Source organism: Aotus nancymaae, unplaced genomic scaffold, assembly GCF_030222135.1.
Source record: "Aotus nancymaae isolate 86718 unplaced genomic scaffold, 86718_ANA_hifiasm-v0.15.2.pri h1tg000057l, whole genome shotgun sequence".
NCBI lineage: Eukaryota > Metazoa > Chordata > Mammalia > Primates > Aotidae > Aotus > Aotus nancymaae.
This window is the reverse complement of record NW_026988471.1, coordinates 23,049,721-23,064,094: the sequence shown is the minus strand read 5'-3', so window position 1 is coordinate 23,064,094 and position 14,374 is coordinate 23,049,721. Positions and strand designations below refer to the sequence as shown.

The following is a 14,374-nucleotide window of genomic DNA, read 5'->3' as shown; positions in this document are numbered from 1 at the left end:
TGGCCTGTATCAGTAATCTGGGTACAGTAGGTTGTATTCATAATTGCACACACTTTACCTTGGCCTGCAAAAAATAAAATATAGAATAAATCTCTTAACAACCCTGGCCGGAGTCAAGGCTGACCTGAATGCCTTCCAGGGCTGAGGAAGTGTTTTTTTAAATACTTGAAAATCTCTTCATGTACATTACTGTGTTTTGGAGGGAGGCAAGTTAACGGAAGGTTTCCAGAGAAGTAGAATATCAATGGTGCACATGGGTTATGCTTGGAAAGAAAATGTTTATAGTTATCTACCCCCAACAACCCTGCCGTGGGATCTACATCAGAAGAAGATCACAGGTTGACAGTGCCTCTAACATAGCCTCCTGGATGACTGGCAAGTCTGAGGGTTTCCTGTGGAGTTTGAGTAATTGAGTCTAGTCCTTGTTTTTGGAGGGATTGCCCGAATTAGTCCCACTTGTTCTGTTTGTCCTTACCACCAGCTGGGTGAAATTCATTCATTACTGAGGTTGAGGGTCGGGGAAGACCTCTGGAAGTGTATGGACAGGAGATGCATTTGCTGGGGTCATTCCTGATGTTCCTAATAGACTCTTGATGAGGCTTCTGATGGGTGATGGCAGACTCATAAGGTACTTCCAACAGTTTAGGAGAGCCTACACCAAGGCATTTTTCTTGGAGAAGAAGGCCACTGGGGCAGTTCTACAAGAGAAAATATCATTAATTCCTCTCAATGTCATACCTCTTGGGATCTAAGGCTTTTCTTCCTCAGCTGCCTACTTGTTTCTCTCTACTGCCATTAAACCTGGGTGTCTCATTTCAGTAGCATAACTTTACCATTTCCTAGTGATCCAGAAGAGTTAGATGTAAGAGGGACATTTTCCTAAACTCTAACCAGAATTAACTTTGAATCCTCTAGATCAGTGGTCCCCAACCTTTTTGGCATCAGCAACCAGTTTCATGAAAGACAATTTTTCTACAGATTTGGGGTAGGGTGGTGGGGGTGCGTGGTTTTAGGATGAAACTGTTACACCTCAGATCATCAGGCGTTAGATTCTCATAAGGAGCATGCAACCCAGATTCCTCACACGCACAGCTCACAATAGGGTTTGTGCTGCTGTGAGAATCTAATGCTGCCACTGATCTGACAGGAGGCGCTGCTCAGGTGGTAATGCTTGCTTGCCCACTGCTCACTTTCTGTGCTGCCAGGTTCCCAACAGGCCACGGACCAGTACCAGTCTGCAGCCCTGGGGTTGGGGATTCCTGCTCTAGATCCTCTTACCTGAGTGGCCCAGCTGGAGGGTTTATGAACCAAGCCTGCCTGTGGTTGCTGTTAGGTGATAGAAAGATGCATCATGTCCAGGAACGGTCAGAGTAGAATCCTGAATTTTCACAATAAATAGGTCTGTGTATCTCCTGTGATCTCCCACCCCTTAGCCCTGATCTTTAGCCAGGAAGCAGTGAATAGGCAATGAATCCCTTCTGGGGACATCTACAGTCAGTGACCACACTATCTTAAAGTATGTGGCCCAGGAAGAAGTGATGGAAGTAGAATCACACTATCAGTGCATTGTTGAATGGCTTTTTGATAAAAATACATCCATGTCAGAATGCATGTGATCCAGAAAGCCAAAAACATGACACAGATTATGGAAGGTCAAAGCAGGAGGATCACTTGAGCCCAGAAGTTTGAGACCAGCCTTGGCAACATAGTGAGATCCCCGTCTCTATAAAATATGCAAACATTAGGCCATGCCGCCTCTCGCTAGCCAAGCTCCAACCAAAGGAAAAGGGGGGTAAAGTAAGGAGGTCTGTATACTATGGTTCATACAAAACTGACTGTTCGCAAATTGACTGATGGTAAAGCACCCAGGAAGCAACTGGCTACAAAAGCCACTCCCAAGAGTGCGCCCTCTCCTGGATGGGTGAAGAAACCTCATTTTTACAGGCCTAGTACTGTGGCACTCTGTGAAATTAGATGTTATCAGAAGTCCACTGAACTTCTGATTCACTAACTTCCCTTCCAGGGTCGGGTGCGAGACATTGCTCAGGACTTTAAAACAGATCTGTGCTTCCAGAGTGCAGCTATCGGTGCTTTGCAGAAGGCAAGTGAGGCCTATCTGGTTGGCCTTTTTGAAGATACCAACCTATGTGCTCTACATATGCCAAACTTGTAACAGTTATGCCAAAAGACATCCAGCTAGCATGCTGCATATGTGGAGAACGTGCTTAAGAATCCACAATGATGGGAAACATTTCATTCTCAAAAAAAAAAAATTCTTTTTCCTTCTTTCTGTTATTGGTAGTTCTGAATGTTAGATTTTTTTTTTTCCATTGGGTCAAAAGGTACCTAAGTATGATCGCAAGTGGAAAAATAGGGGACAGACATCAGGTATTGGCAGTTTTTCCATTTTCATTTGTGTGTGAATTTTTAATAAAATGTGGAGACGTTTTAAAGCATGAATGCATGTTGAAATGTTTCAGTGAACAAGTTTCAGCGGTTCAACTTTGTAGTCATTCTAAATAAACCTGTTAAATTTTTCTGGACAGTGCCAGCATTTGGATTTTTTATTAAACAAGTAAATTTCTTATTGATGGCAACGAAATGGTGTTTATAGCATGTTTATCATACAGTAGATTCCATCTGTTTGCTGTACTTTTCTGAGTTGTCCTCCATGTTTTTAATGTTGTCTGTCTTCTGTGCTTTTCCTGTAAATTTACCATTAAAATACATTAAACTAAAAAAAAAAATTATAAAAATTAGCCAGGTGTGGTGACACATGCCTATAGTCCCAGCTACTCAGGAGGCTGAGGTGGGAGAATCACTTGAGCCTGGGATGTCAAGCCTGCAGTAAGCCAAGGGTCACTGCACTCCAGCCTGGGCAACAGAACAAGACCCTGTCTCAAAATTAAATTAAAAAAAAAAAGGAAACATGACACAGATTAGTTTCAAGGGTCATAACAGTGTGGGCATCGTAGGCTGATTGGTAACCTAAAAAAGTATCAACTGGAATGTTTTAATGGGAGGGACTATGCATAGGTGGACGGAAGGCACAGGAGAAATGTTTGTACCTCCTGCTCAATCTTGCTGTGAACCTAAAACTGCTCTAAAAAGTCTATGTAAAAAAACAAACAAAAATTGTCAATAGTTTGAGGCACCATTGATAGCTTGAGAAAGAGGGAACAAAGGTCCAATATAGTCAATCTGTCAAGAGCCAAAAGGAACAATGCCACCTGCAATGAGACCTCCCCCATCCCCAAGTCACAAGTTTGGCATGCAGTGGTATCCTCTATATTAGTCATGCTTGATTTCAGTATAAATGAGAGGCTGGGCCCTTACTGTAGGTGTCTACATAGGTGACCCAGACAATTCAATTAGCAGCCGAAATTTGTTTTCAATTTGTAGCCCCAGGAGAGTGTCTTTAATCTGTCAGTCTGTAATTTTCCAAGTGGCAAAGCAAACAGCTGGGTCATTGGCAGCAGCCCAAGAATCCAGGTTCTGCCCATGTCTCCTTTTAGTTAAGCATAACTACCTGAGGCTGAACAGCCACTGCAGGCCAGTGAACACCAGCAACTTGCAGCTTCTCTGATCTGAGGCTTCCTTGATCTAGTAGCTTTACTATAGGCAGTGGAGTGTGCATAAAGGTCTCCCTCAGAGGGATAGCTGCCACTTTTTTTTTTTTTTTTTTTTTTTTGAGACTGAGTTTTGCTCTTGTCGCCCAGGCTGGTGTGCAATGGCATGAACTTGGCTCACTGCAACCTCTGCTTCCTGGGTTCAAGCGATTCTGCCTCAGCTTCCTGAGTTGCCGGCACCTGCCACCATACCCAACTAATTTTTTTTTGTATTTTTAGTAGAGATGGGGTGTCACCATGTTGGCCAGGCTAATCTCGAATTCCTGACCTAAGGTGATCTGCCCGCCTTAGCCTCCCAAAGTACTGGGATTACAGGCATGAACCACCACACCCTGCCACTGTCACTTTTTAACGTAAAGCCAAAATGCTATTGGGGCCAGCTCTACTCTTTGTGTCACTTAAATATTAAATACTGTCATAAAATAGATCTGTATCTTTTTGGATATACCATTTCTATTTGACAAGCAAGGCTTTTCAGGTTATTCCCACCTTGCTGTGGAATTCAAGTTGACCCTTCCCAAAATGGGACTCTCAGGCCAGAGAATCGTGGCCTCCATGGGTCAAGCCTTCTGATCCCAAAGAGTATCTCTAGGTGAAGGCTACTTCCTTTTGCCAGAGGCTCTGATTGGCAGAATCGTCAGTCACAGAGCCTTGTGCTGTCTTCACTACCCAGAGTTTAATTCTGTTGGAGTTTACCAGCCACCACTGCTGGTAGAAGAATTAATTTAGCCAGTAGTTATATACCAACGTTAATGTCTTTGTTTTGACAAATGTACTATGGTTGTGTAAGCTATTAACATAGTAGAAATTGGGTGAAAGGTATATAGGAGCCATGTACTATCTTTGCAAATTTTCTGTAAATCTGTAATTATTCCAAATTAAAATCTTATTTAAAAACTACCAAATGGGCTGGGTGCGGTGGCTCACGCCTGTAATCCCAGCACTTTGGGAGGCCAAGCCAGGTGGATCACAAGGTCAAGAGATCGAGACCATCCTGGCCAACATGGTGAAACCCTGTCTCTACTTAAAAATACAAAAATTAGCTGGGTGTGGTGGCGCATGCCTGTAGTCCCAGCTACTTCGGAGGCTGAGGCAGGAGAATTGCTTGAACCCGGGAGGCGGAGGTTGCAGTGAGCCAAGATCGCGCCACTGCACTCCAGCCTGGCGCCTGGTGACAGAGCGAGACTCTGTCTCCAAAAAAAAACAAATAAAAAAAAAACTACCAAATGGCTCTCTATAACTTCCAAGGTCAGACTCTTGAGGATGGCATTTAAGACCTTTTTACAGTTAATCCCGCCCTACCTGTTTATTATTATTACTAATATTAACTCTAGTTATTAATCTACTCAGTGTACTTACAGCACCTCACACATGCCTTGACTTCTCATGCTGCCCTTACTGTGTGACGTTTTCTTATCCCTCGTCTTCATGTAGTAAAATTCAAAGCAAGCTTCAAGGCTCTGCCTCAGTGTTACCTTTCCTGTCATCTCATCCTTGGTGCTTCTAACTCAGAATTGGCACAGCTTTTTTGGTATCTGTATTAGTCTGTTTTCACACTGCTGTGAAGAACTGCCTGAGACTGGGTAATTTTTGAAGAAAAGTGTTTGATTGACTCACAGTTCCACATAGCTGGAGAGGCCTCAGGAAACTCAACAATCAAGGTGGAAGGTGAAGAGGAAGCAAAGCGTGTCTTACATGGCAGCAGGAGGGAGAGAAGCAGCAAGTGGGGGAAGTGCCACACTTTAAAACCATCAGCTATCGTGAGAACTCACTCACTATCACAAGAACAGCAAAAGAGAAATCCACCCCCATGATCCATTTATCTCCCACCAGGCCTTTCCTCTGACATGCGGGGATTACAATTCAAGATGAAATTCTGGGGGGGACACAGAGTTAAACCATGTTAGTATATGTTTCTGCTTAGGATTCTTCACAGGTTAATACTATAAGTGCTGTTAGTTGTTTTCTAGAGCATGAATTCCTTGAGGATAGGAATATTTTCTTCATATTTTTGGCAGTATTTAGCTTGATGCCCATTTCCAGTGAGTGTTATACAGCACTTGTTCAGTAGATGTTAATTGAGTGAATGAGTGAAAAGCCTTAGGGCTGTGCTGTATATGGTTATGATAGAACTCTATTATTTGTGTCACTCAAATATTAAATACTGTCATAAAATGGACACTTGTGATTTGCGTTTACATTTTAGAATTGTATTTTGAGCATTCTCATGTATACACTATAGTTCTTTGTCTTCCACCTATGTTTCAGGAGGGCCAAACATGTGGGCTATTACCTCTGAAGAACGTACTAAGCATGACAGGCAGTTTGATAACCTCAAACCTTCAGGAGGTTACATAACAGGTTTGTGTTTATAATTAGTTTTATTTTATTTGTGAATTATGCTCCTTATGTGATATCTAAGAATTAGTTTTAATTTGACTGCCATCAAATTTGTGTTAATAAACTATACAATTCCAATCAGAATTCTAGAAATTAAAGAAATGCTAACTTTCTTATTTTTCCTGGAACTGTCTTAATTTGTCGTTTTGAATTTGGCATATGGAAGATTTTTCCTGAATCTTAAATGATGGTCAAGAATTTCTGTGTAATTGTCTAGTTTCACATTTTAACATTTTATCTAGAAAACTTTCAGTTTATTTCTTCAAGATTCATTTCATGGAAAATAATCTAGAGTTTTTTTTCTGGAATCTGTTTTCCTAATGCTAGCTCTCTGTGTTTGAGACTATATCAAGCACTGATTGTTGATGCTAGCTCTTATTTTGCAGAAAGACCACGAGAGCCAAAATGGGATTAATTTAGGTGTGCCTTTCAAATTTTTTTCCTATTAATTAAACATTTTCTATGCCAGAGTAGCTTAGTGCTTTACATACAATAATAGTAACTATGAGAACAATGATATTTATTGAATTTTTACTATATACCAGATGCTATGCTAAGTGCATTGTATTATTTAACCTTCACAACAACCCTGTAAAGTAGGTACTGTTGTTGTCTATATTTACAGGTAGTGAAACAGAGACTAAGAGATGTTATGTAACTGCCTAAGGTTAAAAAGATGGTTAGTGTTAATCTGGGCTTTGAAGCCATTCAACCCTGACTTTAGAATCCATCTACTTAACCGTGTTATTTGTACTGCTATGATAGTAATTACCTTACCTGGTATCAGGATTTGATTACCCTGCTTTCAAGTTAATAACTTTGTCTGCTACTGGTGGGAGACCCAAGATTGCTGAGGCAGAGACAAAGAACTTTATGACCAACTAGCAAAATGAGCACTGGCATCTTTCTGTTTCCTTTAGTGTTTCTAAGTCCCACAGAGACAATGCAGAGAGCCCAGAAGAATGCTGCACATGCTATGGTTGTGTTATAGGAGAGGAACACTGAATTTGGGGAACCCACCCTTTTGTAGCAAACAATAAAGCAAGTTTGTCCCTTGTCTCAGTGGGAGACATTACCTGATTCCTTAAGATTGCTCATTACAGGCTGGGCATGGTGGCTCACACCTGTAATCCCAGCACTTTGGGAGGCCGAAGTGGGTGGATCGCGAGGTCAGGAGATTGAGACCATCCTGGCTAACACAGTGAAACCCCGTCTCTTACTAAAAATACAAAAAATTAGCCCAGCATGGTGGCATGTGTCTATAGTCCTGGGAGGCTGAGGCAGGAGAATTGCTTGAACGCTGGAGGCGGAGGTTGCAGTGTGCCGAGATCACACCACTGTACTCCAGCCTGGGCTATAGAGCAAGACTGTGACTCAAAAAAAAAAAAAAAAAGCACAAAAACAAACACACAAAAAAGATTGTTCATTACAAACCCAACTCTGAGAAATGACCCAGGCAGGGAGCAATTAGGGTCTTACATTATTGGCATACACAGCAGGACACATTAGGAGTGTGAAGAAACTCATGGAGGACTGTCCCTCGTAACACCTGGTACTTTTTACATTGAACTCTTTTAGGGATTAGTGTTTTTAAATATAAATTTTACTAAATGCAAATATTTTTAAGGAAGACCCCAATTGTGAAAAAACCAAGATGAATAATGTAATCTTTTGTCACTGATTAATATACAGAAGTGCAGATGTGACTTTTGTTTTAAAATTATCTGTCTTATTAATGTAAGTAATTTTATATTTGTATTTCTCTTTCATTTAGTGATTGGTATTAAAATTATAATAAATCATTAACATATACTCATTATTGTTATTCAGAAGCATTGAAATAATTTCATTTACTAATGTGCTGCTTGGGTTTTGTTTTTATTACTTTCAGGTGATCAAGCACGTAATTTTTTCTTACAATCAGGTCTGCCGGCCCCTGTTTTAGCTGAAATATGGTAAAGTGTTTTCTTTTGTAGATGAACCTAATTTTCTGATAATATGTTGTTTTTTATAATATAGTGTTAACATAAAATTGTTTTTAGTTGCATTCTATTGGTTATTAAGACTATTTCTGCCAGGCATGATGGCTCAGTATAATCCCAGCACTTTGGAAGTCTGAGGCAGGAGGATTGCTTGAGGCCAGGAGTTTGAGACTAGCCTGGGCAACATAGTAAGAACCCTATCTCTACAGAAAATTGAAAAAAAATTAGCCGGGTATGGTGGCCCACACCTCTAGCCCCAGCTACTCAGGGAGGTCACGATGGAAGGATCACTTGAGCCCAGGAATTCAGTGCTGCAGTGAACTATGATTGTGTCACTGCACCCCAGCCTAGATGACGGAATGAGACTCTGTCTCTTAAAGAAAAGTATTTCTACAGTTTTTTGGAAAATAAATTTTATTGAGCAAATGAGTGAAAATAATTTGGGTTTAGTTCTAGGACAAATTTCTGATTTCATTAGAATTTCTAAGGAAAGATATTTACATTATCACTGAGAAAAATTTTCTTATAATTTGGCAGAATCTAAAAATCCTCTTTCTGTTATTTTGTGGTTTCATTTATTTCGTAATCTATAAAGCTCAAATCACTCCTCCCTTCCCCTGCTCCTTCTTTAAAGAAACTATTCTCTATAATATTTGTTTTTTCAAAAAACATTTACAGTAAGTAACAACCCCGACCCCATCTTTCCACTTGGAATATTCTCCTGCCTGAAAGAGTATGAAGCACATAGCAAGTATTCAATAAATTTTTGGACAAATGAATAAATTAAATTTAGAAGTATTATACTCTTGAATTTTTTTCTGCCTAAACTGGTGGAATTCAGTCCAAAGGTCTCTAGATTCTATATAGACAGGCAGTGTTTTATTAGTTGTTATCTCTGGTCAGTATTTCTTAATGTATAGGTTTTATCTTTTTGTTATTAGATATATTTTAAATATTATATGTTATATATATTTTATATATATATGTTTTAAATTTAGTAATGATGTACACATGAATGCTATATCATTGTTTTTACTTTGTCAACCCCCAAAATAACATTAGTTTTCCCAGCACTACCCCACATACCAATTTACCTACCTCATGCTGCTTTAGGGCTTTATCAGACCTAAACAAGGATGGGAAGATGGATCAGCAAGAGTTCTCCATAGCTATGAAACTCATCAAACTGAAGCTTCAAGGCCAACAGTTGCCTGTGGTTCTCCCTCCTATTATGAAGCAACCCCCTTTGTTTTCTCCATTAATTTCTGCTCGTTTTGGTATGTATATATTAACTTAAATACCCATATTTGCTACTTAAACTTTATCCCTAGGCATATTTGAGTATTAGAAAAATTTGTTAGCACAAAATGACAATCCCCAGATTCCAAGTTAATTTTCATGTTAGAGATAATAAATATTAAATTCACTGTCACAGGTAGGGTGTCCATGTGTTCAGGTTTTCTAGGGACACTTCTGGTTTATTATGCCTTTTTTCCTGGCATCTGATCCAGTTAATGTCTCCTTTTACAACTCATAGTTGGGTGATAAATTATATGGTCTCCCTAGGTATAGCCAATACCAAATACTATTCTTAGTTTCCTGTCTCTCTCTATATGAGTAATATAGAAAAAATTTTGAGCAGTTTTAAACTCAAATGAAATGGTTTGATTTGGGAGGTAATTTAAAATTTTATGTAAGTTGAAATTTTCTTTTTTTTTTGAGACAGTGTCTTGCTCTGTTACCCAGGCTGGAGTGCAGTGGCATGAGCTTGGTTCACTGCAACCTCTGCCTCCCGGGTTCAAGCGATTCTCCTGGCTTAGCCTCCAGAGTAGCTGGGACTACAGGCATGCACCATCATGCTCAGCTAATTTTTGTATTTTTTTGTAGAGGCAGGGTTTCACCATGTTGACCAGGATGGTCTCCATCTCTTGACCTCGTGATCTGCCCGCCTCAGCCTCCCAAAGTGCTGGGATTGCAGGTGTGAGCCACTGCACCTGGCCGAATTTTTAAAAAATGTTTATTAGCCAGCTAAATTTAGGGCCAAAAGTTGCAGACTTTGGGCTAATAAGTTTACATATTCATCAGTGATAACCAGTTCGTATGTTTTCTGTTAATTTTAATTAGACAGTTTCTTATATGTGAGAAGTATTCATTTTGAATGGAACATTCGATTGGTATGTCTGTGTATCTAAAACATGTTCCTTCACTACAGATCTTAGAACACAGAATTCTGGAGCTGGTTATGGGTGTGTGTGCTTGTAGTTCTGGCCTCTTGGTAGGCTGTGGGTAGGATTGCTTGAATCCAGGAGTTTGAGGTTGTAGTGTGCTATGATCACACCTGTGAATAGCCACTTCATTCTAGTCTGGGCAACATAGTGAGACCCCCATCTCAAACAACAAACTCCACAAAATTATTTCACAGTTGTAGTGAACTCTTGATATAAATACCAAATCATTGTGTGACCATATTTATATGTTAGTATTCTGCAGTTAATAAATGAATAAGTCATCACTTTGTTCCTTTTAAAGACTTGTCCTTGAATTCATAGCAATGTTGCAAGAAAAGTCAAATATGTGACACACTTTTTTGCAAATAATGCATGTGCACACGTGAATCTCAGAAAGTATCTACTGCTTAGAACCTTTTTGTTTGGGGGGAGTGTGTGTGTGTGTGGGGGTGTGTGTGTGAGAGAGAGAGAATGCGTATGTGTGTATTAGTCAAGTAACTTAGTAGCACTGTGTTTATTATCCCTTTACAAAAAACCTCATTTGATCTGCTAATATATTCTTTCCTTGAGGATACTTATATTCCATTGGAAAAGGCTGCTTAGTTTTATTCATGATGAGAGAGAATATTTAACTTTTTACTACGTATTTTCTAAGTTCATACAGATCAGAATATTAATATTAAGAGCAGCAGTTTATCTCTCTCACTGCTGGGTCAAAGCAGTGAATTTTTTAAGGATAATTTCTCTGTGGTGTTTCTGTAAACATAGAGTCTGCCCACTGTACTGTAAACTGTTTTTGTTTTTGCATGTGTTTTATAATTGATTTCCTAGCACTGGAAGAAGTGTTTTCTTTTGACTTTAGGAATGGGAAGCATGCCCAATCTGTCCATTCCTCAGCCATTGCCTCCAGCTGCACCTATAACATCATTGTCTTCTGCGACTTCAGGGACCAGCCTTCCTCCCTTAATGATGCCCACTCCCCTAGTGCCTTCTGTTAGCACATCATCATTACCAAATGGAACCGCCAGTCTCATCCAGCCTTTATCCATTCCTTATTCTTCTTCAAGTGAGTACTTTGTTTCTAATGAGTCATTATTTCATGTAAAGAAAGAAACTATTATATTTATGTTTGAACAGATAAAAATTTCTTTCATACTTTTCCTTCTTTTTTTCTTTTTTAGCATTGCCTCATGGGTCATCTTATAGTCTGATGATGGGAGGATTTGGAGGTGCTAGTATACAGAAAGCCCAGTCTCTGATTGATTTAGGATCTAGTAGGTATGAATACCTAACTTTGATAACATTTTATGCTTTCAATAAGAAGTCTTTATTTAACAAATGATTTTTTTTTTTTGAGATGGAGTCTTGCTCTGTCCCCCAGCCTGGAGTGCAGTAGCATAATCTTGACTCACAGCAACCTCCGCCTCCCAGGTTCAAACGATTCTTCTGCCTCATCCTCTGGAGAAGCTGGGATTACAGGCGCCCACCACAACACCCAGCTATATTTTTGTGTATTTAGTAGAGATGGGGTTTCACCATCTTGGCCAGGCTGGTCTTGAACTCCTGACCTCGTAATCCACCTGCCTCGGCCTCCCAAAGTGCTGGGATTACAGGCGTGAGCCACCATACTCAGCCAACAGATCATTTTTTTTAAAGCTTTGAGCTTATCTGAGTTTTACTTTATAATGCCAAAGTACAGATACTTAAGGTAAATTTACTCTTTTCAACTCACGTAAAATAAAGAATTATTAAGTGTCTGTGATATTTTATTTCTGAAAAAATACTTCATATAAACTAAAAATATTCTGCTGTATTTTAATTAGCCAATTTTTTTGCCCAAAGCTATGTACTTTTCCTTTAAAAAATGTTTACATTTCCCAAGATGTCTCATACTCATTGTACATTGTTGATTTCTTTCTTGAGCAGGTTCTACTAATTGGGTATCTTTTAAATTTTACAAAGCACAAATGGATCAGTGTTCATTACATTAATCATCCTTCATATAAATCACTATTACACTCTTCAGGGCAGTGTCCGGAGAGTGTTAGATTTGACCCAGAAGAACAACATTCATATCCCAGCTTGAACACTCACTGATTCTGTGACCTTGTTTTTTTTAACGTCAGTGAGCCATAGTTTACCAATGTAAAAGATGGAGATGGTAATATTTTTTAAGTTTGTTGGGAGGAATATTTGTAAAGGTCTTAGTACATTATAAGGCCTGGCACATAGTAGGTTCTTTATATGTGGTAGTTTTATGGAGTTCTATGCTTCTTATGGTATTTGCTTTACTAAAAATAGTGATAATTGCTTAAAATTAAAAAAAACGTAAAATGCAAAAGCAGTCACCATTATAGTATAAAACAGCAGTCTTCAACCTTTTTGGCTCCAGGGACTGGTTTTATGGAAGACAGTTTTTTCACAGACTTGAAGAGGGAGATGGTTTTAGGATGAAACTTACATCTCAGATCATCAGGCATTAGATTCTCAAAGGCAGCATGCAGCCTAGGTCCCTCGCATGTGCTGTTCACAACAGGGTTCACACTCCAATGAGGATCTAATGCTACTGCTCATCAGACAGGAGCTGGAGCTCAGGTGGTAGTGCTCACTTGCCTGCCACTCACCCCCTCCTGTCCAGCCCGGTTCTTAACAGGTCTGTGGCCTGGGGGTTCGGGACCCCTGGTATATAAGATTCTTAATGCCTTGGTCTTACAAAGTTTAATTAAATATATTTTATTTAGTAACATAAAAATTTTAAATAAATTTTTTTATAGCTCAACTTCCTCGACTGCTTCACTCTCAGGGAACTCACCCAAGACTGGGACCTCAGAGTGGGCAGTTCCTCAGCCTTCAAGATTAAAATATCGGCAAAAATTCAATAGTCTTGACAAAAGCATGAGTGGATATCTCTCAGGTAAGCAGCATACAGTGCCGAAGAGCATGAAAAGGAGCCTTTTATGTGGACTTCCATTAAAGAACTCTCATTTGAATTTATATTATGTAGCTCATCTGACATTTTAACATCCAAAAAATTTAGCCAGCATTTGATAAATACAAATACCTTAAGTTGTATAAGGATTTAAAGATCGATTCAACTTAATTGCTTTCTTCAAAGTTTTTACTCAAGTCAGGCACTCAGATATACCCCCAACTTTTTGGCAAAAGACTTGTTCCTTAAGGAGATCAAACCTCATCCTCTACGGTTTGCAGTGAATGGAGAGTCCTGGGTCACAAGGGAGAGCGTGTGGAACTTAGCCTCAGCTCACTTTTCCTGAGAATCCTCCTCTGCATTCGGCTTTTTCTCTGCCTGCCCTTACTATTATAAAACCTCAGGTGAGCACTGCTCACCATTTAATGCTTTAACCCAAATGTGACTGTAAAACTTTAGTTTGCTATAAAACATTTGAGTCCAGGCTAGAACATCATCCAAACTACTAATTGAGAACAGTGAAGGAGACATAAACAGAAGGTAATAGGCAAGTAGAGTTCCTACCTTCTAACTTTCCCACTCCTTCACTCAACAAGAAATTGTAATTTAGGACCGAGTAAAATAAGGGTTCAAAAATAATAGAGCTTTAAGTGCTAAGGAGCATATTAGTGGGAGATATTAAAGATGAAGAGTTCAGATGAGATATCTTACAGGAAGGGAGCATTTAAGCTCCATAAAAATGTTAGGATGTGGACAGATTGAATGTGAGGGCATTTGATGGTGACAAGAAATTAAGAGGGAAAAGTACATGGCCTATTTGGAGAATGAAAGTATGAAATAGGAGTCTAGGGTCTGTAGTTGTGCAGAGAAGCAAGAGAACAGGAAGTAAGACTTTTGGAATTGATTGGACAAGCAAAAATATACAGTATTTTATTTAAAGATACATACCTATGTGATAACTATTTTTTAAAGCAAGGGAATTATGCATACAAAATTCAGGGTAGTGGTTACCTCTTGTGGAGGCATGGGGATAAAGTTAAGGAACACAGATCAATTCAAGGCATTTAGTAGTAATCTAGTTCTTAAGATGCGTGGTAGGTTCATGTGTGACTTATACTTCTTAGCTTATATATATGCTTTGTATTTTTACATGTATTTCATGTTACATAACTAAGATTTTCTGTAATTTTATCAAATTACATGAAA

At 39.2% G+C, this 14,374-nt stretch overlaps 1 protein-coding gene across 6 annotated transcripts in view; it reads left to right on the top strand.

Moving 5' to 3' along the window:
• ITSN2 (intersectin 2) overlaps positions 1-14,374 on the top strand; it is a 165,580-nt gene that overhangs the window by 42,534 nt on the left and 108,672 nt on the right. For all 6 annotated transcript variants that reach the window (XM_021677056.2, XM_012453321.3, XM_012453320.3 and 3 more), the window contains exons 3-8: positions 5,898-5,990; positions 7,921-7,984; positions 9,125-9,288; positions 11,102-11,305; positions 11,421-11,517; positions 13,014-13,153. In XM_021677056.2, coding sequence (XP_021532731.2) covers positions 5,898-5,990; positions 7,921-7,984; positions 9,125-9,288; positions 11,102-11,305; positions 11,421-11,517; positions 13,014-13,153 — 762 coding nt within the window. The remainder of the gene's footprint in view (positions 1-5,897; positions 5,991-7,920; positions 7,985-9,124; positions 9,289-11,101; positions 11,306-11,420; positions 11,518-13,013; positions 13,154-14,374) is intronic.